Source organism: Mustela putorius, unplaced genomic scaffold, assembly GCF_011764305.1.
Source record: "Mustela putorius furo isolate JIRA1106 unplaced genomic scaffold, ASM1176430v1.1 tig00003942_pilon_pilon_pilon, whole genome shotgun sequence".
Classification (NCBI taxonomy): Eukaryota; Metazoa; Chordata; class Mammalia; order Carnivora; family Mustelidae; genus Mustela; species Mustela putorius.
Genome location: NW_025422087.1, coordinates 21,055,300 through 21,081,331, shown reverse-complemented (window position 1 = coordinate 21,081,331; position 26,032 = coordinate 21,055,300). Strand labels below are relative to the sequence as shown.

The window sequence follows — 26,032 nt, the reverse complement described above, 5'->3', positions numbered from 1 at the left end:
AGCCATGTGCTGGTATCGCCCTTGCCTGCTTTTACAATGTAGTAGCACACATTACGAAGGCAGAGTTGATTGAGTAGTTGCTTCAGAAAACCGTATTTCACCATCTGACCCTTCACAGGTAAAGTTTGCTAACCTCTAAAATAGGATAAAAAACATTAGGATCATAGTAGATCTATTAAAATCTTAAAAAGAACTAGACTCACACTAATTAGGAAAACACAAACAAAAACCAGATACCTTTTCGTACCCTTCGGACTGATAAAAGATATGGACAAAGGGGAAATCTCATGCACTGATGAGAGGATATACTTGTTTGACTAGAGCATTTGGGCAATATCCCAGCAAGACAAGGCCATGCAGAGCCTATGACCCAGTAATTCCACTTCTAGGGATAAACCCCTGGAAAAATTCACACAAGAAGACACTAATGAGATGTGTATTAAAACAGTGCCTGAGGAATTAATAAATATATTAATTAAAAGATCCTTGTAGGGGTGCCTGGGTGGCTCAGTGGGTTAAGCCGCTGCCTTCGGCTCAGGTCATGATCTCAGGGTCCTGGGATGGAGTCCCGCATCGGGCTCTCTGCTCATCAGGGAGCCTGCTTCCTTCTCTCTCTCTCTCTGCCTGCTTCTCTGCCTACTTGTGATGTCTCTCTGTCAAATAAATAAAATAAAAAATCTTAAAAAAAAAAAAAAAATTAAATAAATAAATAAATAAGATCCTTGTATATATATTAACTCTTCCAGGCACTGTTGTAATAAAAAAAAGTTCAAATGTTTCTATAAAATTTTGTTTCTTCAAGTAAGGTGTGAAGCATGTATGACATAAGGGCTAACATCTTGTTAACTCACCTGGCATTCTTTTCAGCATCTAAAAGAGCTTGCGCCAAATCCTTGTGTGCCTTCTCTGCTTCCTTTGTTAATTTCATATCATGTGCACGAACCAGACACAACTCCCTGAAATAGAGTGAAGAAATTTTATGTCCATAGTTGAAGAGTTCCAGAAAGTTTTCTACCCAGGAAATCCGATTTATACTCAGGAATCTTCTCAGTTATGTGTATCTCTCTTCCTAGTTTTTACACCTTGTAAACCAAATCAAGAAATCTCATGTCCATTTAGATGGAATTATGTCAGGTTTGCCAGTGGAATCCGGTTAGCTGGAAAGGACTGAAAGATTATGTGAAAGATCTTCTCAAATTGGAAGAAGGCAGATGCTAATAGGCAAGGCCACCAGGCTCCTCTATCCTACCTTCTGACATGCCTATCTTACCCTCTTCTTATTCATTCTTGCTACCAATTATCTTGACACAGGTTACATTAGCACTAACCTTGACTGCTATGTAACGCTTATCCTCTTTTGGATTTAATCCTTAACATCTGTAATCATGGCACTGCTCTGTAAACATGATTAAGATCAACATCTCAATTCTGCAGAAAAAAAACAGGAATTATCTCCCTATTAAACATACATAGAGCCCTAGTTTTGTGTTAACCTGTGTAACCCAGGTCTCTACTTCTTCATCTAGTCCTTTCCATTCTCTTCCTAAACCCCCAAAAGAAAAAAAGAGTCCTCTATTTTAACCATTCTACTCTTCTTTTTATTCTCTTCAGAGACACGGTTTTGACTAGTGTCTTGTGTTTAAGATAATCACAGATTTTACCTGGTCAGTTCTTCAATAACATTCTTAAAATTGTACAGCTCTTCTAGAATGCGCTGGTCCATCATTCGCTGAGTTACCAAGTCTTTGTAGAACTCAATCATCTGTCTGGCAATTTGGTCAAGCATTTGTACATACCGCTCTCTGCATGAGAAAGAAAACAAGGTATCATTCAAAAAAAGGAAAAAAGGGAAAAAGAGCCAGAAAATATATGAAAGAAAAAGTAATGTTAGGGAAAGAAATAGTAGATACTCATAAAAGATATGCAAGAACAACAAAATAGGAAAAGAAAGGGGTCTAACATGTATATTCCTGCCATGCTTACACAAGCGAATAAACTGTGGAAGATTTTAAGCAGAGTCAATCATTTGGAATGTGATGTCTGAGATGTAAAGCAAGAGGAGAAATCCTTTTACATCTCCTTCTAAATTATAGACTCTATGAGGATAGAAACCATGTCTTATATATTTATATGGAATGGGATTTGTTTTTAAAGATTTCATTTATTTATTTGACAGAGAGATCACAAGCAGGCAGAGAGACAGGCAGAGAGAGAGGAGGGGAAGCAGGCTCCCTGCTGAGCAGAGAGCCCAATGCGGGACTCGACCATAGAACCCTGGGATCATGACCTGAGCCGAAGGCAGTGGCTTAACCCACTGAGCCACCCAAGCGCCCTTAGAACGGGATTTTTTATAAATAGTTGAGTTAATGAGTAAAACCACTTTCCCCAAGTTGTTTAAGTGTCAAAAGACACCAACTGTTCAAAAAATGAATAAAGACCCTAAATCCAAAGAAGCCATTTCTTTCAGTTTCAAATAAAACTAAATATTTGGAAGTGATTACAAATGAAAAATTACAAATACCATTCTAAGCAGCCTTTCTTCATATTAAAAGTGATCTAGGTGTTATATCCTAAACCTGAGACTGGCAATTTATAGTATTTTTGAATTGGAATGGCCATTTAGTTTAATATCTCACCCATAACAGAAAGAATTATCCAGGCTTTGCTCAAACACCTAGAGTCACAGAGAGTTTTTCAGTTTGATATGCAGTTCATATACTGGAAATATCGATTTTAAAAAACACACCTTCTTTAGGACTTCCCCTCCTGGCAATACAAGGACAACATAATCTGAAGGGTCTTCTTATTACACTACAACTAGATCCATGACAGAGCATACTTTCAGAAGCATTACTGGGCTTGCAGAAAAAGAACAGATGTCTCCAGGGGCAACGAACAAAAACTATAAACAAGATACAATAAACTAAGAATGGACTGGGAAATGGTAATCTTAGGCAAACCCAGGGTCATGTTGCCCCAGTGAAAATAACAACACTGGGGAGAAAGGGTAAGATGGCAGAGTAGGAAGATGCTGAACTCACATCGTCCCATGGACATACCAAGGCTGCTACTACATACAGTGCAACTTACTCTGCGAAAGACCAGAAGACGAGCAGAACAGTACTTCCAACAGTACTTCCACTTTATATAACGATATAAATAAAAACCTACATGAAAAAGGGTAGGAGGGGCAGAGAGAGAATCAAGAACTAAATCCCTGGTGTGGAGACCCACAAGCAGGGATATCACAGGTGTGGAGATCCCTGCACAACCTGCCCACCCTGGCAGCTGTGTCTTCCAAAGTGACTACTGTTGTATCACACCCAGCAGGTAGCCTCAGCCAGGAAAGACATGCCTCCAAAGTGAGTCCTACCCCAAGGAGAGAAGGAGCCAGCCCCACCCACTGCCATGCCTACAACTGTCCTGCAGAACCTCACAGCTGGCCATGCCACGAGCCTGCCCCACCTACCTACAGTGCACCCACAGCAGTTATGGCCCAATCAAGAAGGTTCACACAGTTCACAGAGGGGTCATCCCTGGAGCACCTAGTTCTGAAGACCAGCGAGGATTGTGTTACTGGGTCCCACAAGATGCCTTCTACATAAGGTCACTCATTTGAGACCAGGAGACAGAGCTGACCTACTTAATACATACAAACAAATACAGACTTAAACAAAACAGAGAGAAGAACATGTTCCAAACAAAACAATAAGACAAAACCGCAGAAAAAGAACTAAATGAAACAGAGATAAGCAACCTACCTGATAATGAGTTCAAAGTAATGGTCATTGATGCTTGGGAGAAGAATGGATGAACTCATTACGAATTTTAACAAAGACAGAGAATTTAAAATTTTTTTTTAAAAATGAAGCTGAAGAATAACTGAAAAGAAAAATACACTAAAGGGAATCCAAAGCAGAAAAGAGGATGCAGAATGGCTCAGAAATCTAAAGACGAGGTAGTGAAAATCATCTGAGGTGAACAGCAAAAAGAAAAAAATTTTAAAAATGAGGACAGGGTAATAGACCACTAGGCAACATCAAATGCACTAACATTCACATTATAGGGGTCTCAGAAGGAGGAGAGAGAAAGGGACAAAAAACTGATTTGAATAAATAATAACTCAAAACTTCCGTAATCTGAGTGCCGCTTCCAGTCGCTTCCAGTCGGCGACGGCGACGAGAGAAGAATTAGGCACAAACAAGTCAGCTGCAAAAGACTGGGAGCAGGGGACAACAGTCCAAAAGGACTACTGCCACGAGCAACTCTAGAGTCTCACTTTTATTGGATAGAAAACAATAGCCAACAGAAGGATTGGTGAAGGTCACACGTTAGTCACGTCTTGCAGGCCAGCAAGGAGGAGGGTAAGGTTTCTAGTTAACCAAGCACATTCAAAGGACTCCTCTAACCAACAACGAGCAGTTCTGGGAAGAGAAAGGAGCAATCACGAAAAATGGAAGCAGGCGGTTTTCGTTCCACCCTGAGCTGACCAGTCGTTCCCGGGTGCTCGGCTTCCCTGAAGCAGGCGGCGTTCTGCCCTGGGCGGGCCAGGCGTTCCCGGCTGCCCAGCTTCGGTGAAGGGGCGGCGTTCCGCCCTGAGCGAGCCGGGCATCCCCAGCTGCCCAGCTTCACGGTCCTACATCGTCCTTCTCCCCAAAGACCTGTTGTCAGTATCAGTGTTTCTTAAGGCCATATCTAAATGTGCTTGGCAACTAGTAAAATCCTCCAGGGGTTACAGTTAAGTAACAAGTTGTTCCGAGGGGCAGCAGCACTGAGGAAGGAAACAGACATCCAGATCCAGAAAACACAAAGAGCCCCAAAAAAGATGAACCCAAAGAGGTTTGTACCAATGCAAATAATTAAAATGCTAAAAACTAAAGAAAAAGAGAATATTAAAAATAGCAAGAGAAAAACAACTAGTTATGTACAAGAAAACACCCATAAGTGTAGCAGATGACTTTTCAGCAGGACCCTGCTAGCCAACAGGAGTGACTTGATATATTCAAAGTGCTGAAAGGAAAAAACTGACAACCAAGGATAGTCTACCTGGTAAGGTTATCAATCAGAACTGAAGGAGAGCTAAGAGACAAACAAAAATTAAAGGAATTCATCACCACTAATCCAGCCTTACAAGAAATTTTAAAGAGACTTCTTTAACCAAAAAAGGAAGGGCCACAAGTAGAAGTAAGAAAATTATGAAATAAAAAAAATGGTAAAAGCAAGCATATGCTAAAGGTAATATACCAATCACTTACAAAGTAGAATTAAGGTTAACAACAAAAGCAATAAATCAATTATATCTATAATAATTAATTAAGGTCTATATAAAATTAATTAAGGGATATATAAAATATAAAAATGTCAAACAGGATGTCAAATACATAAAGGGCTGCATGGGGAGTTTTAATTTAAACAACTGTCACCTGCCTCCTTAGCACAGTAGGAATCGCGTCAGTCTCATAAACAACTGTCAAGTTAAAGTAGACTATTAATAGGGCACCTGGGTGGTTAAGATGGTTAAGCATTTGCCTTCAGCTCAGGTCATGATCTCCTGGTCCTGGAGGTCAGAATCTCCTGGTCCCATGTCAGGATCCCGGCTCAGCAGGGAATCTATGGGGACTCTGCTTCTCCTTCTGCCTCTCCGCCCCTGCTCACACTCTCTTTCTCAAATGAATAAATAAAAATCTTTTAAAACAATAAATAAAATAAAATAAAATAGACTGTTAAGGGGAACCTGAGGCTCACTTGGTTAAGTGTCAGACTCTTGATTTTGGCTCAGGTCAGGATCTCAGGGTTGTGAGATTGAGTCCTGTGTGAGCCTGCTTAAGATTCTCTCATGCTCTCTCTCTCTGTCCCTCCCCTGCTCACATGCACAGGCACATGCTCTCTCTTAAATAAATAAATAAATCAGACTATTAAATAAAAAGGTCTTTTTTAAAAAAATTTTTTATTTAGTTATTTGACAGAGCAAGAGAGCACAAGCAGGGAGAGCAGCAGAGGGAGAGAGATCATGACCCTTAAACAAGTGAGCCACCCAGGTGCCCCTACAAAGGGTGTTATATATAAACCTCATGGTCATCACAGATCATGATCTCAGGGTCATGAGATTAGGCCCGATGTCAGGCTCTGCACTGGGCATGAGGCCTGCTTAAGATTCTCTCTCCCCCTCTCCCTTGCCTCTCTCTTGCTCAGGAGCACATGCATGTTCTCTCTCAAATAAATAAATAAATATTAAAAGTAAATAAATAAATAAATACCTGTTAAATACATAGGGTATTACAGATAAACCTCATGGTAACCACAAACCAAAAACCTCTAATAAATAGGGGTGCCTGGGTCGCTCAGTCATTAAGCATCTGCCTTCATCAGCTCAGGTCCTGATCCTAGGTTCTGGGATTGAGAACCACGTTGGGCTCCCTGCTCGGCAGGAAGTCTGCTTCTCTCTCTCCCACTCCCCCTGCTTGTTTTCCTGTTCTTGATGTCTCTCTCTCTCTCTGTCAAGTAAATAAATAAAATCTTTTAAAAAACAAAAAAACTATAATAAATACACAAGAAACCATAAAGAGAAAGGAATCCAAGCATAATACTAAAGAAAATCATCAAATTGCATGAGAAGAAAGGAACAGAGAAGAACTATAAAAAGAACCAGAGGGTGCCTGGCTGGGGGCTCAGTCAGTAAGCATGCAACTCTTGATCTCGGGGGTCTAAATTTGAGCCTCATGTTAGGTGTAGAAATAAAATTAAAATCTTTGGGGCACCTGGATGGCTCAGTGGGTTAACCCTCTGCCTTCAGCTTGGGTCATGATCTCGGGGTCCTGCGATTGAGCCCCACATAGGGCTCTCTGCTTAGCGGGGAGCCTGCTTCCCTTCCTCTCTCTCTCTGCCTGCCTCTCTGTCTACTTGTGATCTCTCTGTGAAATGAACAAATAAAATCATAATAAATAAATAAATAAATAAAATCTTTGGGGGGGGGAAGAGAGCCACAAAATTGCAATAAATAGAAACTTACCAATAATTACTTTAAATGTAAATGAATTTATTTTGGTTCCAAACAAAATAAATAAATTCAATAAATAAATAATAAATTCAATAAAAATAGAAGACTCCTATATGCTGCCTACAAGAGGCCCACTTCAAATACAAAGACATATACAAAATGAAAGAGAAGGGACAGAAAAAGATATTCCATGCAAATGGAAGTGAAAAGAAGCTGTGGTAGTGATACTTATATCACACAAAATAGACTTTACAACAATGAACATAACAAGGGACAAAGAACAGCATTACATAATGATAAAGGGAACAATTCAACAAAATGATACAGCAATTTATTTCTCAAAAAATTCAACAACCTAGAAGTAGAAGCAGAAACATACAATCTTCCCAGACTCAAGCAGGAAGAAGTAGAAAATCTAAACATATTAATTACTAGTAATTAAATTGAATCAATAAACAAAAAAAAATATTCTCAAAACCAACAGAAGTCAGGATCAGAGGTGAATTCTACCAAACATTTAAAGAAGAGTCAATATCTATTCTCAAACTATTTCAAAAAATGAAAATGGAAGAACTGTTTCAAATTCATTTGATAAGGACAGCATTACCCAGATAGCAAAACCAAAAACACCACAAAAGAAAAGAAAAGAAAATTAGAAGCCAATATCCCTAAGGAACACATATACAAAAATCCTCAGCAAAATATTAGCAAACTGAATTCAACAAAACCTTAAAAGGATCATCCACCACAATCAAGTGCGATTTATTCCAGGAATGCAAGGATGGGTCAATATCTACAAATCAGTGTGATACACCACATCAACAAAATGGAGGATAAAACGATATACAGTCATCTCACTAGATGCAGAAATATCATTTGGCAAGTTTAACATCCATTCACAATAAAATCTCTCAATAAAATGATATAGAGGAAATAAAACTCAATATAATAATGGCTATCTATGACAAACCCACAGCTAACATACTCAATGGTGAAAAGATGAAAGCTTTTCTCTAAGATCTGTAACAACACAAGTGTGTTTACTCTTACCACTTTTATTAAACATAGTACAAGAAGTCCTAGCCATAGCAATCAGACAAGAAACAAAAACAAAGGCACCCAAATTAGTAAGGAAGAACTAAAACTGTCACTATTTGCAGATGACATAATACTAAATATAGAAAACCCTAAAGATTCCACCAAAAACTATTAGAATAAATGAACTCAGCCAATTTGCAGGATATAAAATTAATATACAGAAATGAGTTGTATTTTTATATACTAATAAACGAGCAGAAAGAGAAATTAAGAAAACAATCCTATTTACAATTGCTCCAAAATAACAAAATACCTAGGAATAAATTTTACCAAGGAGGTAGAAGACCTATATTATAAAAATAGTATGATACTGATGAAAAAAATTAAAAGTAACACAAATAGAAAGATATACCCTGCTCATGGATTAGAAGAATTAATATCATTAAAATATCCATTTTGCCCAAAGCAATCTACAGATTCAATGAAATCTCTATCAAAATATTAACAACGGGGAGGCCTTGGGTGGCTCAGTCAGTTAAGCGTCTGCCTTCATCTTGGGTCATAATCCTGAGGTCCTGGGATCAAGCCCCATGTTGGTAGGGGGTTTCCCAATCAGCAGGGAGTCTTATTCTCCCTCCCCCTCTGCCCTGCTTATGCGCTTGCTCTCACTCTCTCTCTCTCTCAAATAAATAAAGAAAATCTTTTAAAAAATACTAATAATATCTTTCACAGAATTAGAACAAATAATCCTAAATTCCTACGGAACCGCAAAAGACCCTGAATAGCCAAAGCAATCTTGAGAAAGGAGAATAAAGCTGAAGGTATCACACTCCCAGATTTCCAATTATTCTGCAGTGCATTAGTAATCACAACCATGTGGTAGTAGCACAAAAACAGATACATAGATCAAAGGAATAAATCAGAGAACCCAGAAATAAACCGACATTTATATAGTCAATTAATCTATGACAAAGGAGGCAAGAATACACAATGGGGAAAAGACAGTCTCTTTGATAAGTAGTATTGAGAAAACTGGGCAAACATAGCAAAGGAATGAAAGCAGAACACTTTCTTATACCATATACAAAAATTAACTCAAAACTGATTAAAGACTTAAATGTGAGCCCTAAAATCATAAAACTCCTGGGTGGCTCAGTGGGTTAAACCTCTGCCTTCGGCTTAGGTCATGATCCCAGGGTTTTGGGATCAAGCCCTACATTGGGCTCTCTGCTCAGTGGGGAGCCTGCTTCCTCCTCTCTCTCTGCCTTGCCTCTCTGTCTACTTGTGATCTCTCTCTCTCTGTCAAATAAATAAAATCTTTAAAAAAAAAAAAAACCTTCCTAAAAAATAAAAAATAAGCCATAATCTCTCTAACATCAGTCTTAGCAGTATCTTTTTGGATTTATCTCTTCAGAAAAGAGCAACAAAAACAAAAATAAACAAGTGGGACTATACCAAAATAAAAAGTTTTTGCACAGTGAAGGAAATCATCAATGAAATGAAAGGCAATCTACTAAATGGGAGATATTTGCATATGATACACGCAATAAGGAGCTAATATCCAAAAGGCATATATAAACCATACAACTTAACACTAATGAAACAATCTGATTTAAAAATGGGCAGAAGGGGCACCTGGTTGGCTCATTCAGTTAAGCATCTGCCTTTGGCTCGGGTCATGATCTCAGTGTTCTAGCGTCGAGCCCCGTATCAGGCTCCCTGCTCTTGGGAAGCCTGTTTCTCTCTGTCCTCCCCACTCATGTGCTAATTCTCTCTCTCTCTCTCTCCTCATATAAACAAATAAATAAATCTAAAGAAAGAAACAAAGAAATTGGCAGAAGACATGAATAGACCCTTTTTAAAAGACACATACAGATGTACAAAAAGCACATGAAAATATGTTCAACATCACTAAACCATAAGGAAAATGTACATCAAAATCACAATAAGACATCACCTCACACCTGTCAGAATGGCTAGAATCAAAAAGACCCATAATAACAAGTGCTGGTGAGGATGTGGAGAAAAAGGAACCCTCAAGCATTGCTGGTGCAGTACTTTGAAAGTAATATGGGAATTCCTCAAAAAATTAGAAATAAAAATACCATATGATCTAGTAATTCCACTTCTGAATACTCACCTGAAGAACATGAAAATAGTAATTTGAAAATATATATGCACTCCTATATTTATTGTAGCATTATTTTTAAAAACTAAAACATAGAAGCAACCTAAGTATTGAAAGATGAATGGTAAGAGATAAAGAAATGGTGGTAAAAAAATTTAATTAACTAATTAATTAATTAAAATAAAAAAGAAATGGTGGTGTGTGTATAAAATAATACTATTCAGTCATTAAAAAAGGAAGTCCTACTATTCATGATATGAATGGACCTAAAGGGTATTATGCCAGGTGGCATATGTCAGGCAGAGAAAGACAAACATCATTTGATTTCATTTATATGTGGAATCTAAAAAACAAAACAAAGAAAACAGAAACAGACTCATAAATACAGAGAACAAACTGGTGGTTGCCAAAGGGGAAGGTGTAAAGGACTGGGCAAAACAGTTGAAGGGGACTAAGAGGTACAGACTCCCAGTTATGAAATAAATAAGTCATGAGGATGTAAAGTGCAGCACAGGAAATATAGTCAAAAATATTACATTAACTTTATGGTGACTTATCATGGAGAATATCTCATAATATATACATAGTTTCAAACCACTATGTCGTACACCTAACACTAATATAATATTGTAGTCAACTATACTTCAATTAAAAATAAATAATTTTTTTTAAAATACCAACATTGAGGGGTACCTGGGTGGCTTAGTCAGTTAAGCTGCCTTTGGCTCAGGTCATGATCCCACGGTCCTGGGATCAAGCCCTATTTCCAGGCTCCCTGTTCAGAAGGAAGTGTGCTTCTCCCTCTCCTTTTGCCTCTCATACCCTACTTGTGCTCTCTCTCAAATAAATAAATAAAATCTTTTAAAAAATTAAAAATATTTAATTATTTTCAGAGAGAAAGAAAGAGAGCAAAATCAGGGGGAAGGGCAGAGGCAGAGGGAGAAGCAGGCTCCCTGCTGAGCAAGGAGCCTGACGTGGGACTCAATCCCAGGACCCTGGGATCATGATCTGAGCCTAAGGCAGACGCTTAACTGACTGAGCCAGCCAGGTGCCTAATAAATAAAATCTTAAAAAAAAAAAATACCAACACTTTGTTCAAGACTAAGCCTTGGACCAGCTTCAAGGTAGAAGACCTGGGTGTTGGATCACTATATGAAGCGAGGATTCCAGAAGGAAGAAACTGGAAATCCTCTCTTCAAGAAGCATGGTTTACAACCTGAGGATTTCATGAATAAGATTAGCCAAATGTTACCTATAAAAGCAAATACTGCAAAATACTCATTTAAATAAATCATCACAAACGAAGACTCAGAAGAAACAACAGTCATTTTAGTCACTAGTAGTTTTCATATATTAGAAGTATGAGATTTAAAATATAAAACTATGCAGAAAATGTTTGAGAAATGAAAGACTGAATCTATAAATAAGCAATAAAAACATATTAACTATGATGAGAAAGATATGGAAACAACCAATAGAAACCTCTTAGATGGGAAGTATAATTACTGAATTGTAAAACTCAAAAGATGGGTTTTGGAATAGATGCACCTGAAGTGGTTTATTATTGTCTTCGGAAAAACTACCTAGAATGCAGCACAGAGACAAGGAGATGGAAATGAGGAAAGAGATATTAAGAGACAAAAAGCATAGGATGAAAGCATCCGATATAAATCTAATCAGAGTTCCAGAAAAAGAAAACAGAGAAAATTGAAAACAGATATTTATCAAAGAGATCACCATTGATAATCTTGCAAAACTCATTAAGGATGTTAATCTATAATAGGATTGTGGAATATAAATAGGTATAGGGGAAAAAAAAAGAAAAGAAATCCAGAGAAACTAAACGTACTCTCCTGCATGAAATAACAACCACCAAAAAAAGACAAAGTGTATGGAACAATTTTCAAGACATGTGTGACTGAAAAATTTTCAAGACCCTGCACCTAAGACACTGAAAGAAAGTAATTATTGACTAGAGGTAAATAAAGTAAGCCCTATGATTATTCCATCTTTTGGACTTGAAAGGCCAAAGCACAAGGACAAAGAACCCAGGAGAAACCCAGTAGATTCTGGGTTATGGAGACAGAGCTAAGAGTCTAAGGAGAAAAAGAGGACAGGGTACCAGAGGGAAAAGAGCTGTATAGGAAGATCCTCTGGTGGTCTGCTGAGAGTCCTTCTCAAGTATTCAGCTAAGTAATGATCAGAGGATCAATGTGAAGAAACTGTCTGAAGCCAGGGAAGGAGCCAGCTGAAAGGATCAATAACTAAGAGCATCCAGGATTCACAGGTGGCTCGAAATAGTGCTGGTTCCAACTAGTCAGACTGGAAAAACTTACGATTCATGGGTCACTGGATACAGTACAAAGAAGAGTCTGCCTAAGTATTCAGAAATAATTAGTTTTAAATTAAGCACTGTTCTGGTCCCGTCTAAAGGCCCAAAAGGATCAAATTATTTTCAAGTAGTTCATCATCACTTCATCATGTTTCAGATCAAAGTTCAATATTTTTAGAAATAGAAAAATACACAGTACACAGCATCCAATAAAACTAAAACTCACAATGCCTGCCATGCAGTCATATTTATTAGTCATGCAAAAAAGTCAGAAAACACATTTATGAAGAGAAAAAAACTGACTCAGAACTGTCATAAATGTTAGAATTAATAGACACAGATATTAAAAGCTGGAGGAGGTCATTCAGATTCTAGGAAATAGTTTCCATGATCTTGGGTGGCACAGAAAATTGACCTGCCAGAGTTCCAGAGAGAGCCTGAGGAGATTTGTGTACAGAAGTGTCAGGAAACAGCTCACCAGGTACAGGAGCTTGTACTGGTGGAGGACACCTAGCTGCTTCAATTCCTTTGGGAGCCCCCTGGCCCCTACATAAAGTGGTTTCTGGAGAAGTTAAAGCCTGAAGGTCTCTGCCAGCTCCTGCTGGGTTTGAGGACAGACTTGCCTGTGTGCTCTACACATTTGTGCTCAGCACCAAGGACCCCAGCAAGCCAGTGCCCCTATTCAGGGACCAGATCGTGGTGCTCCAAGGCCTCCAGAACTTTGGCTGAGACTCCTGCTTTCAGCCTGATGGATACAAGCAGACATATGCAAAGATGCCCAGAGCTGAGAAGAATGCCGCCTTCCATCACTTCCAGGCCCTGCCTGAGCTACAAAAACACTTTTGCAGCTTGACTTTTCTGGTGGACATTGATGATTGCCCTGGCTGGGGATCTGAGGAAGACTAGCCTGAAACCTCCCCCATCAATCAGCAGTCCTCCAAGTATTGCCTTCAGGGTTCCCACTTCCTAAGAGTGTTGAGACAGCCTCACCAGCCCTGTTTGGAGGAGCAGTTGGCTCTGCTTGGAGAAACTTTGGGTAGGGACATCATTATCATGTCTTTGAGGATTCAACGGTCCCTCCCACAACTTCCTGACCCGGAATCCTGAAAGGACCTTGGATGTTAAACTGGCGAGGGCACGATTGAGGGTTTGGGAAGAACCACACAAACACCCCAGATGTTTTTAAATTGCAGCAAATAAAAATACTGAAAGCACTTGCTTCCAATATAAAATGAATATATCAGCTTTGGGGGAAAAAACTATAACTATATTCTCTGTATTTGCATTGTTAAGTAGAGACATGGAAGATATTTTTGAAAAGACCCAAACTGAGCTTTTTGAGATGAAAACTACAATGTCTGAGTTGAACATCATTGGGTAGAGTAGATTAGAAAAGGAGATTAGATAGGGTAGAAGAAAAGATTAGTAAACTTGATGATAGAGCAATAGAAACTATCCAAAATGAACAGAAAAATATTTTTTAAATATGAAAAAATGTTCAAAGCATCAGTGATGCCTGGGACTATCTCATTATTCGTGGCCTAATGTATGAGTAAATGGACTTCCCTGAAAAGGGAGGAGGGAAGAAAAAATACTTGGAAGAAAAACTAGCCAAAAAACTCCTATATTTGATGAAAAACATAAACCCACAAATCCAAAAAGCTCAATGAACACCAAGCACAAGAAATATGAAGAAAATTACACCAAGGTGTATCATAATCAAATTGCTCAAAAGCAATGATATGACGCTCACAACTCAGTGAATTCTACAAAATAATGGTCAGAAAACATTTCAGCAGTTAAAATTGTGGTGTGAGTAAAGCAACCAGTCTGAAAAGACTACCTGCTGTGTGATCCCAACTAGATCACATTCTGGAAAAGGAAAAAGTATAGAGACTGCAGAATGATCAGTAGTTGCTGCGGGTTTGAAGGAATGGGAATGGAGGAGGGATGAACAGGTGATAGGTGGGGGGGGTTCAGGGTCGTGGAACTGTTCTGTAATGGTGGTGATACTGCATGAAATCGACACTGACTAATTAGCGTGCTTCCCACATATGGTATATTTCACCAAGAAAGCCTGAAAAAACTGGGGATATTTAGCCTGAATAAGGGAATGCATAACAGGGAAAACAAAAATGGCTATTTTCAAGGGGCGCCTGGGTGGCTCAGTGGGTTAAGGCCTCTGCCTTCAGCTTAGGTCGTGGTCCCAGGGTTCTGGGATCGAGCCCCGCATCGGGCTCTCTGCTCGACGGGGAGCCTGCTTCCTCCTCTCTCTCTCTGCCTATCTCCTCTGCCTACTTGTAATCTGTCTGTCAAATAAATAAATAAAAATCTTTTTAAAAAATTGCTATTTTCAAATATTTAAAGAGCTATAAGGTAAAAGGAAGAACCAAGTTATTCTGAGTATTTTCACAGTACAAAATGAGGGTAAGTGGGTAAATTTATAGGAAAGCAGATTACATTTATATAAAGTAGCTGTTAAATTTTTTTAGTAGGAGAAATTTGATACACAAAGGAATATGTGCAAATGAAGAATCACAGTGCTGAAATGACTGTGAACACTATAATTTTTTATTGAGATATAATTTATATGTCATAACATTCACCCTTTAAAGTATATAATACTGTTTAGTATATTCAAAAAGTTGTGCAACTATCAGCACTAATTCCAGAGTATTTTCTCATCACCCCACCCCTGCCAAAATCCTTTATGGTACCTATTAGCAATCACTCTTCCTTTCTCTTTCTCCCAGTCTCTGGCAACTACTAATCTACTTTCTGTCTGGATGTACCTATTCTGGACATTTCATATAAATGGAATCTTACAATATTGTGACCTTTCGTGACTAGCTTCTTTCACTTAGTATGTTTTCAGAGCTCATCCTTGTTATATCATGTATCAATACTTCATTCCTTTTTATGATTGAAAAATATGCAAAATATGCATTTGTCTGTACCCATAGAATACAACACAAAAAAATAAACCATAATGTAACCTATGGACTTAAGTTAACCATAGGATATCAGAGTATATCATAGCATGCCACATTAATAACAGATGTTAATAATGAAAGAAACTGTATATGGAGAAGGGGGGATAAGTGGAAATTCCTTATTATCTGTTCAATTCTGTAAATTTAAAACTATTCTTAAAAGAACCTTTTATCTTTTAAAGAAAGCCAGGGACATCTGGGTGGCTCAGTCAGTTGAGCAACTGACTCTTGATTTCAGGTCAGCTTGTGATCTCAGGGTCCTGGGATCAAGCCCTGCATCTGGCTCCTTGCTCAGCGGGAAGCAGGTTGACCCTCTCCCTCTGCCCCTTCCCCCACTTAGGCATGGGCTCTCTCTCTCTCTAAAATAAACAAATCTTTAAAAATAAATAAATAAATAAATGCCAGATGAGCACTTTTTTTTTTAAGATTTTATTTATTTATTTGACAGACAGAGATCACAAGCAGGCGGAGAGGCAGGCAGAGGGAGAGAGAGAGAGGAGGAAGCAGGCTCCTCGATGAGCAGAGAGCCTAATGCAGGGCTCGATCCCAGAACCCTGAAATCATGACCTGGGCCGCAGGCAGAGGTTTTAACCCACTGAGTCACCCAGGTGCCCCACGGGCACATTTTTTAAAAAAATGAGTAAGTTAAAAAAATTTTTTTAAATGAATAGGTAGGGGCACCTGGGTGGCTCAGTGGGTTAAGCCTCTGCCTCCAGCTCTGGTCATGATCTCAGGGTCCTGGAATCGAGCCCCACATCAGTACTATCTACTCAGCTGGAGACTGCTTCCCTGTCTCTCTCTGCCTCTCTGCCTACTTGTGATCTCTGTCTGTCAAATAAATAAACAAAATCTTAAAAAAAAAAAAAAAAAGAAGAAGAAGAAGAAGAAAACATTACTAAGAAAATCATAAGGAAGAAAAAATACATTTATAGTACCGGACTACAAAAAATCTGTTCTACGTGAACCTGTGAAATTCAAACCCATGTTGTAAACCCATGTATAAATGCTACATGATCCCATTGATATGAAGTTCCTAAATAGGTAAACTAATCTAAGGGGAGAAGAGGTCAAAACTCCTGGAGAAGGGGGTAGGCATTTACTGGGAAAGAGCATTAGGGAACTTTGTGGGGGAATGGTAAGCCTCCACATCTTAAGAGTTTGTGTTTGTCAAAAGTCAATAAAGGCAGACAAGATTTGTGTTTCTCGATACATGTAAATTTTACTCAAAATGGAAAAAAGGCAAATAAAAAACTCTGTCTGGTTAATGATATACATGACAAAGTGTTTAGGGGGAATACACTGAGGTCAGCAATTTACTTTGAAATACATGAAATGGATGGATGGATAGAAGGATGGCTGGATGGATAGACAAGTGATAAAGCAGAGTAAAATGTTAATGACAGATCTAGATAGTAGGTATTTGTGCGTACACATTAAAATTATTTCCATTTGGGGGCATGCAGGTGGCTCAATCGGTTAAGTGATTTCAGCTCAGTCGAGCCCTGTGTTGGGCTCCTTGCTCAGCACAGAATCTGCTTGAGGATTCTCTCCTTCTCCCTCTGTCCCTCCCCCTGCTCACACTCTTTCTCTGTCGCTCTCTAAAAGTAATAATATTTTTTAAGATCATAAAATAAAAAAAATAAAATAAAATTCTTTCCCTTTTTATAGATATTTGGAAATTCCCATAATAAAATATTGTAAAAAAATAAAAATAACAACAACTGAAAAAACGTCAGGTGCCTGCTACAACCAAAGATATTTATAGTGTCAACCAAGAAGATTGCAACAACATCCCTATTTCTTTGTAATGTGAGAATCTTGTTCAGCTCATATTCAACCTGGCAGTTATTCTTCCTCCTATAATAAACATTATTATGGGGACGCCTGGGTGGCTCAGTTGGTTGGACGACTGCCTTCGGCTCAGGTCATGATCCCAGAGTCCTGGGATCGAGTCCCACATCAGGCTCCCAGCTTCATGCAGAGTCTGCTTCTCCCTCTGACCTTCTCCTTGCTCATGCTCTCTCTCACTGTCTCTCTCTCAAATAAATAAATAAAATCTTTTAAAAAAAACAAAAACAAACAAACAAAAAAACATTACTATGAAACTCTGTTGCATATGAAAACTTTTTCTTCTGAGCTCCTGGGTGGCTGAGTTGATTAAATGTCTGCCTTTGGCTCAGGTCATGATCCCAGGGACCTGGGATTGAGTGCTGCATCAGGCTCCTTGCTCAGGGGGGAGGTTGCTTCTCCTGCTGCCTGCTACTCCCCCTTCTTGTACTCTCTCTCTCTCTGTTTGGCAAATAAATAAATAAAATCTTATAAAAAATAAAAAAAGAAGAAGCAAACAAACAAAACTTCCTTCTGCTGTAACAGGCCTCAGAGGCAGTTGCATGAAAAGCAGAGACACACACAAGCAGATCAGAAAGCACTCAATGAGACCAGAGGCAGAAAACTATGGTAACAGGCAAATGGAGAGAGGAAGTCAGAGGCTGATGTCAAGTATTTCCAAGGCATGAATGGTATTACCATCTTCTGGGGACTTCTATTGGATCCTCACAATGATCTCGTGAAGCAGAGAAAACACTTCAAGATACCAAGCTCAGGACAACCGTAGTCTTCCCCATTGAAGGTGGGCCCTACCCATTCAAAAGATCTCCTACCACAACAAAATGCTGACCACTAGATTATTCTGAACTACCGTGTTTCACCATTCCACAAACACATAGTGAATGTTTGCATAATCAGCCTAAAACCTCATGGCTTATTCTCACCTACCTTGTATTCTTTTTTTTAAAAAAAGAATATTCCACATTCATGTATACTTTCTATTTACTTATGTATGTATATATTTACTTACTTAAAATAAGCTCAACGCCCAAAGTGGGACTTGAACTCACCACCCTGAGATCAAGAATCACATGCTCTACTGACTGAGCAAGCCAGGCTTTATATTTTTAATTCCCAACTTTACCCTATTCTAAGTCCTTAGCTTAGGACTGCCGGTCTCTTTCTGTCTAGACTTTTGGGATTGGACCTGACCTTATTTTGGCCCCTAAAGGCTAACTCCTGAAATCAGCTAGAAGAGTCCCACTCATTTCTACGCCTCATAAGGGGAAAGTCTGGATCTGCCATTAGTCATTGAGCTCCTTTGCTATGCTTCCTCACCTGTCCCTCCCAGCTCTGTTCTTGGATTGACAACTCAGACTTCAGTTGTTCTGACCCTCATTTCAAGTTGCATTCTCCAGCTCTTGAGGTGTTCCAAGAACTGACTCCTTAGTATCCAATCTTGACAAGTATCTTATTAATGGCTTTGCTCCTCATATCTCCATAAATCCATAACTCAGACAGTGGAAAATGGGGCAAACTTATGTTATTTATTCTCATTCCATAAATCAGACAGTGGGAAAATAGGGTGAATTTATATTACTTGTTCTCATTCAGGAGAAATACTTTCAGAAGATCTAATAATCTTCCTGTGGTTCCATGGCAAGTAAGCTGCAGATATGTAATCTGAACCCAATATTCTAATTACACTATTCCTTCCAGCTTTTTGTTAAGTACCACAGTCATACAAAGCATTACAGTTTTAATAGTATTTATCATGATCATCTATAATAATTATATATACAAGGCATCTACTTCTGTGCTCTCATTTAACCTCACCACAATCCTATGAAGCTTTTTAATACTTGACACAGAGTACATACTCCACAGACACCACTGACTGATGAATGGACAAATGGACAAATGAATTGGGACAAATTCCCAATCATAAAAGAATATGGTGTTGGGGCACTTGGGTGGCACAGCTGGTTAAGCATCAGACTCTTGGTTTCAGCTCAGGTCACTATCTCAGGGTCGTGGGATCAAGCCCCCATCAAGCTGCACACTCAGCATGGAGTCTGCTTGAGATTCTCTCTCTTCCTCTCTCTCTGCCCCTGACTCATGCTCCCTTAATCTCTCTTTAAAGTAAATAAATCTTTAAAAATAAAAAAGAGTGGTGCCTGGGTGGCTCAGTGGGTTAAGCCTCTGCCTTCAGCTCAGGTCATGGTCTCAGAGTCCTGGGATCGAGCCCCACATTGGGCTCTCTGCTCAGCAAGGAGCCTGCTTCCCTTCCTCTCTCTGTCTGCCTCTCTGCCTACTTGTGATCTCTGTCTGTCAAATAAATAAATAATTTTAAAATTTTCGAAAAAAAAAAAAAAGAATATGGTGTCCAACATCTCAAAAGAAATCATCTTAAGAAAGTCCTCAACTGGGGCGCCTGGGTGGCTCAGTGGGTTAAGCCTCTGCCTTCAGCTCAGGTCATGGTCTCAGAGTCCTGGGATCGAGCCCCACATTGGGCTCTCTGCTCAGCAGGGAGCCTGCTTCCCTTCCTCTCTCTGTCTGCCTCTCTGCCTACTTGTGATCTCTGTCTGTCAAATAAATAAATAATTTTAAAATTTTCGAAAAAAAAAAAAAGAATATGGTGTCCAACATCTCAAAAGAAATCATCTTAAGAAAGTCCTCAACTGGGGCGCCTGGGTGGCTCAGTGGGTTGAAGCCTCTGCCTTCAGCTTGGGTCATGATCCCAGGGTTCTGGGATGGAGCCCCGTATTGGGCTCTCTGATCACCAGAGCCTGCTTCCCCCTCTCTCTCTCTGCCTGCCTCTCTGCCTGCTTGTGATCTCTGTCAAATAAATAAATAAAATCTTTAAAAAAAAAAGTCCTCAACTATTTTTTTTTTACTATAGAAAACAGAAATGGAATTCAGTTCCTTATTATCAATAGAATAGAGAAGGGAACTTTTTTTTATTTTCTTAAAAGCAGATATAAAAGAATTGTAATATAAAACTCACAAGGAAACTGGGATATTCCGATAATAGCTCTAACCTGATTTTAGACAGTAGTTCTCCTCTATCTGCACAGTCCACACTGACTTGCCGAATTAGTTCATGAAATACTGTATTGTAAATGTTCTGTTCCTTCCTTAACATATGTAGTAGTTTGTGCATCTGGCAGAAGATAAGGAATATCATTAGTATTTATTGCAGTCTTATCAGCAAAATAGCACTTTAGGAAGTAAGTATGCTGAATGTGAACGTTTTAGAAACACCTTGATAATTTATTTCACTTATATTTTTCTTTATAAATATAACTACAAAAATAATATATTATTTTTAGAAGTCTGTTTCATTATGTACCTCTTTACGCGATGCTCTGAGAAGGTCACAGTATCACTTCTATATCATCCCTGCCAAAAGTACATAACCTGAACCTAATCATGAGTACACATTAGACAAATGAAAACTGAAGAACGTCCTACAGAATAACTGGCATATGCTCTTCCAAATATCAAGGTCAAGAAAAGCAAAGAACTGTTTCATATTACAGTTGTCTAGGAACATGACAACGGAAAGTATTATGTGATCCTGGGATCTTGAAACAGAGGGGACAAGAGCTAAAACAACCATTATAGGGACAACTGGCAAAATTTGAATTCTGAATATGGACAGATAATTCTATCACATCAATGTTAAATTTCCCAATTTTGATAACTGTATTACAAATATGTAAAAGAATGTCCTTATCTATAGGAAACGTAGGATAACACCTGAAATTTTTGGTGATAAAGAGGCATGATGTCACCCGCTTACTGCAAATCAGTTGAGAAGAAACTATACATATACACATACAGATAGGTGTGTAAAGAAGAAGAGAGAATGACAAAGCAAGTAGAGCACAATGTAAACGAGTAAATCTGGATAAAGATTACATAGGAATGTTTTATACTGAACTTTAACTTTTAAATTCTGTAAAAATAAAAATTTACGAAATAAAAAAGAGCCCTCATAAAGAAAACTATCTGTGTCTCTTTAAAATTAAAAAAGTGCTTTCATTAACAAAATAAAAATTTTAAGTGCTAAGAAAGCATGGTTTAATTGGCAGTGGTTTCTTAGCGGTACATAAAATAATAAATGTAAAGTTTTTTCCGGCGAGATAAACACAACACCAGGCAAAGTGGGTGCAAGGCAATACTTATTAAAAACGCTCTCCGGTGAAGTTTCAGGGCTCAGGAGAAGGGGAGCCAGGAAAGTTGCGCCGGGAGGAGATGGGCACCCTCGGGCGAGTTTCCACGACTCTGGAAAGCAGGGTGGTGGAAGTCGTGCCCAAGGCAGGGAGGAGGGGGCTTTTAAGGGTTCCTGGGGAAAGCTCAGGGGTTAGGCTGTCAGAAAGGGCTGCTTAAGATGGCGAAAGCCCGCCACAAGACTTGAGCTCCGACAGGAGAACAAAGGCCCAAGCGGGAATCTGAGATCCCCGCCCCAGGCTCCTGTGGACCAATGGGACCCCGACGAGCTGGCGAGATATCCGAATAAGGGAAACTTGCCAAAAGACCCCTGAGCTTTCCCCAAGACCCCTTAAAAGCCCCCTCCTCCCTGCCTTGGGCACGACTTCCACCACCCTGCTTTCCAGAGTCGTGGAAACTCGCCCGAGGGTGCCCACCTTCTCCCGGAGCAACTTTCCTGGCTCCCCTTCTCCTGAGCCCTGAAACTTCACTGGAGAGTGTTTTTAATAAATCTTGCCTTGCACCCAATTTGCCTGGTGTTGTGTTTATCTCGCCAGAAAAACTTTACATTAAAGGTCTTATAATCAATGGTACTTTACAGTCAATGAAATGCAGTAATAATAATAATAGCAATAATTATACAGTGTTTACCACATGCCAAGCACTATTCTAAGCCCTTTACATTCACGTGTCATTTAATCTCCACAACAACCCTATAAGGTAGGTATTATTATTACCTCTTATTAAAGATGAGTAAATTGCAGCACAAATACATTAAGTGACTTGCCCAAGGTCACTAGCTAATAAACTGCAGGGCCAAGATTCCAGTCCAGACATTCTGGCTCCAGAATGCATGCTCTCAACCACTTTGCAAGTACCTTGGTTGGCCCTGTATATTCCTGATTTTCCACACCAGACCTCTCTAGCATAGCATCCATCACGTCATTCAGCTGGACCACTTCAACTCTTTTATTAGGTTTCCTAGAGGATTAAAGTGAGAGATTTATGTAATTAAGTGGTGTAACAGGTCATCCTCAAGTGACTAAAAGAATGTAATACAAATAAAATGTATATACTATGGAATATTAATGGTATATTTTTTACTTTAGGGAGAGAGCAAGCTGGAGGAGGGGCAGAAGGAGAGAACACCCAAGCAGACTCCCCACTGAGCACAGAGACCACAAAGGGCTCAATCCCAGGACCCTGAGATCATGACTAGGGCTGAAACCAGGAGGTCACCCAACAGATTAAGCCACCGAGGTGCCCCTGGAATATTAATGTAACTTTAAAGTATAGCCCTGTATGTACTGATCTAGTGGGTTATAGCAGTAATACAGTTAAAAAAAAAAAAAAAGAAAAAGGGAAAGGTAAATAGTATGATCCTCTTTTGTGTAAAGAAAATAATGCTTCCTTCCAATATTTCTATATACTTCGTGTGTAGGATTGTAAGAACATAGAAGAAATATGGAGAGATAAATACCAAGCTGTTAATGTTGGTTACTTCACAATGTAAGTGAAGAAAAGGGACAAGGGAGAGAGAAGAAAAAAAAAAGACTATAGCAAACAGATCTGTTGTACAACATTGTGCCTAGATTCAGTGATAACTGTATTGAAAACTTAAAAATTTGTTAAGAAGATAAACTTCATGTTAAGTGCTCCTCCCACAATAAAATAAAATTTTAGAAAAAAAATTTAAAACTGTAAAAAGAACTATTTTATAGCACTTAAATATTATTATAAATATGTAAAAATTTAAAACATTGATTAGATGATAGAATTATAGACAATTATTGTCTTGGATTTCTGCTATAATTTTAATATTTTCTGTGCAATAAAGTATTAAGGTAAATTTATATATATACAAGAAAAATAAATATGTATAAATAAATATGCATATGTAGATTAATAAATATGTATATTAAAATAAATAAATATATTCATGTGTCTATGTTCCTTCTGAGAAATATTTTCAAAAATAAACCATACTTACATGGATGGGAAGAGCAACAGCCTGTTTTCACTATCTGTGAGGAGAGTAGTATATTTGCTATAATAAATAAGTTAGATAAATATTATCATAAGAAAATTAACAGGCCTATTTATCACATATCACAGCATGATAAACCTAACACCTCATAAAATTGGGAAGCTTGGAGGCAATTTAAAAGGTCCATCATTTTACACAGAAGATCACACCTAGATAACTACAGACATAGATGTAATGACATTTATCATATTTGGAATATTTTTAGTAAAGGAGTTTTAATAACATTCCTCATATGTGAAAAATGAACATTTCCTTGATTCATTTTTTTAAATGCCTTTTCAAAGGTGGAAGGATGTTCTAAAAACACTGAAGTCAACAAAATTAAATGAATAAACAGGCTATAAAATTAATCAACAGAGACAAAACCAGAACCCAGTTTTCCTAACTCCCAGCCAAATCTGTCCTCTGAAAAGTGCCCATTTCCACCTAAATGAGTATCACAGTGAGAATCACATGGTAATCCTTCTAATTCATTATTATTCATGCAACATTTTTCTTCCCCTAGTTAATAAGCATTTCCTTTGGTTCTGCCCCCTACTGGAACTCAGCTGGTTAGTAACGTCCATTTTCAGAATTTAGAGCAGTGAAACTCTCCAGGGACTATGAAGACTCAAAATAAAGTTTCTCAAAAATGAGTAAGAGGAACCAGAAACAATGATAGTCCAGGCACAACGAGCACACCCACCACCCAGATCTTGACTTCTAAGTACCATTCTCCACTAAAAGGAATCTGCACTCCCTAGAGAAGTGACATAGCTGACTCCACAGCTGGAGCTGGGAAATATAAGATGAACCTGGAAATTTTATCAAGTTAGAAAATAAAGGAACACTCAAAGAATCATGGGACAGGTCCAAAAAATATAAGTGCCAGTTCAAAGGAGCTAACATTGACCAAATCTAAAAATCTTTTAGCATAAAATAATCATAGTAAAAGAACTATACCCCACTGAAAAAAACAGTAATCCATGAATCCATATGGTAAAATGTTAACTAATAAACAGAGAAGATACAATGAAGCTAAAAAAAGTCATCAAAAAGATCTATAACTGGTGGGCTTCTAAGAAATAAACACTGAAGTATTTGGTAGTAAAGGATCATATCTCCAACTTACTCTTGAATAGTTTTAATGTGTGTATCAAAGCAAATAAGGCAAAAAGTAAATACTCAGTGAGTTAAAACAGAGAGTACTTGAGAGTTGCTTTTCATTTTTTTGTAACAGTTTTATAATCTTGAAATTGTATAAAAATAAAAAGTTCCCCTAAAATGAATTCCATTTAGTTCTTTTTGACAAAATATTGTTCTGAAACCCACCATCATAAGGAAATGCCACAGCATTGGAAAAGTAAAAAGAGTGACAGCCTCTGGATATTTTATTATAAAACCTTAGTCCAAAGTTCTAGTTTTTTACACTACAAAACATTCAAACGTTGTTTCAGAACATACAAGCAAGATCCTATTTTTAATCCCCTAAGCAGAAAACAAAGAAAACTGGAGATGACTAGTGTGAAGGCTGGAGCCAAGCCCTAGAGTGTGCCTTATGAGACATCAGCTCAGAGGGCTACTTTCCTTTGTCTCCTTGGCCAAAACCATTCCTAAGGAGGCCTAGGTGAACATTCAGAACAAAGATACACTCTTTTAATTGAAAATTAAATAGTTGGAAAAGATAGAGAACAATTTGATCACTAAAATCCCAAACTCTTTTTTTTTTTTTTTAAGATTTTATTTATTTATTTGTCAGAGAGAGAGTGAGTGAGAGCGAGCACAGGCAGACAGAGTGGAAGGAAGAGTCAGAGGGAGAAGCAGGCTCCCTGCAGAGCAAGGAGCCCGATGTGGGACTCGATCCCAGGACGCTGGGATCATGACCTGAGCCAAAGGCAGCTGCTTAACCAACTGAGCCACCCAGGCGTCCCCCAAACTCTTTTCAATAAAACATTTTCATTTTGACACCTTTCTTAAATTTAGGATGGAAGGCCAAATATTTCCTTATTGTAATGTACATATTACCTGGGATAGATTACAGTACTCACTCATCGTAACACTCCAAACCTGAAACTCCTGTATTTGACACAATATGAAATTCTTCAGGAACCAAAGTATCTGTTAGTTTCTTTGTCTTAAAAAGAAAGAAAGACAAGAATGAAAAATTAGTAAATGAAAAAAAGTTGAATTGCATAAATCAACATTCCTACCCCCACAGGGATGCTATTTATTAAGAAGTTTTGATTATAGAACTAATAGCATTAGTAATATGGACCATAGGATGTAATAAAAAAACATTCAGCACACATTTTAAAAATAACCACTAATTAAAGAACAATCTTGGGTTTAGTGTTATTCACACATGTCCCACATATTCAGTTAATCCATTGACTCTTTAAAATTCAATAGAAATTTTAAATTTACCTTAGCAACATGCCAAAACTAAGAATTCTACAACTTTGAACTGTAAACCTAA

At 38.3% G+C, this 26,032-nt stretch overlaps 1 protein-coding gene across 1 annotated transcript in view; it reads right to left on the bottom strand.

Moving 5' to 3' along the window:
• Positions 1-26,032, bottom strand: part of LOC123389022 (axonemal dynein light chain domain-containing protein 1-like) — a 46,780-nt gene that overhangs the window by 7,855 nt on the left and 12,893 nt on the right. Inside the window, exons 6-11 of the mRNA XM_045069575.1 lie at positions 25,605-25,690; positions 23,521-23,577; positions 22,409-22,511; positions 20,357-20,478; positions 1,662-1,802; positions 852-956 (exon numbers count right to left, since the gene is read on the bottom strand). Of these exons, the coding sequence (XP_044925510.1) occupies positions 852-956; positions 1,662-1,802; positions 20,357-20,478; positions 22,409-22,511; positions 23,521-23,577; positions 25,605-25,690 (614 nt within the window). The remainder of the gene's footprint in view (positions 1-851; positions 957-1,661; positions 1,803-20,356; positions 20,479-22,408; positions 22,512-23,520; positions 23,578-25,604; positions 25,691-26,032) is intronic.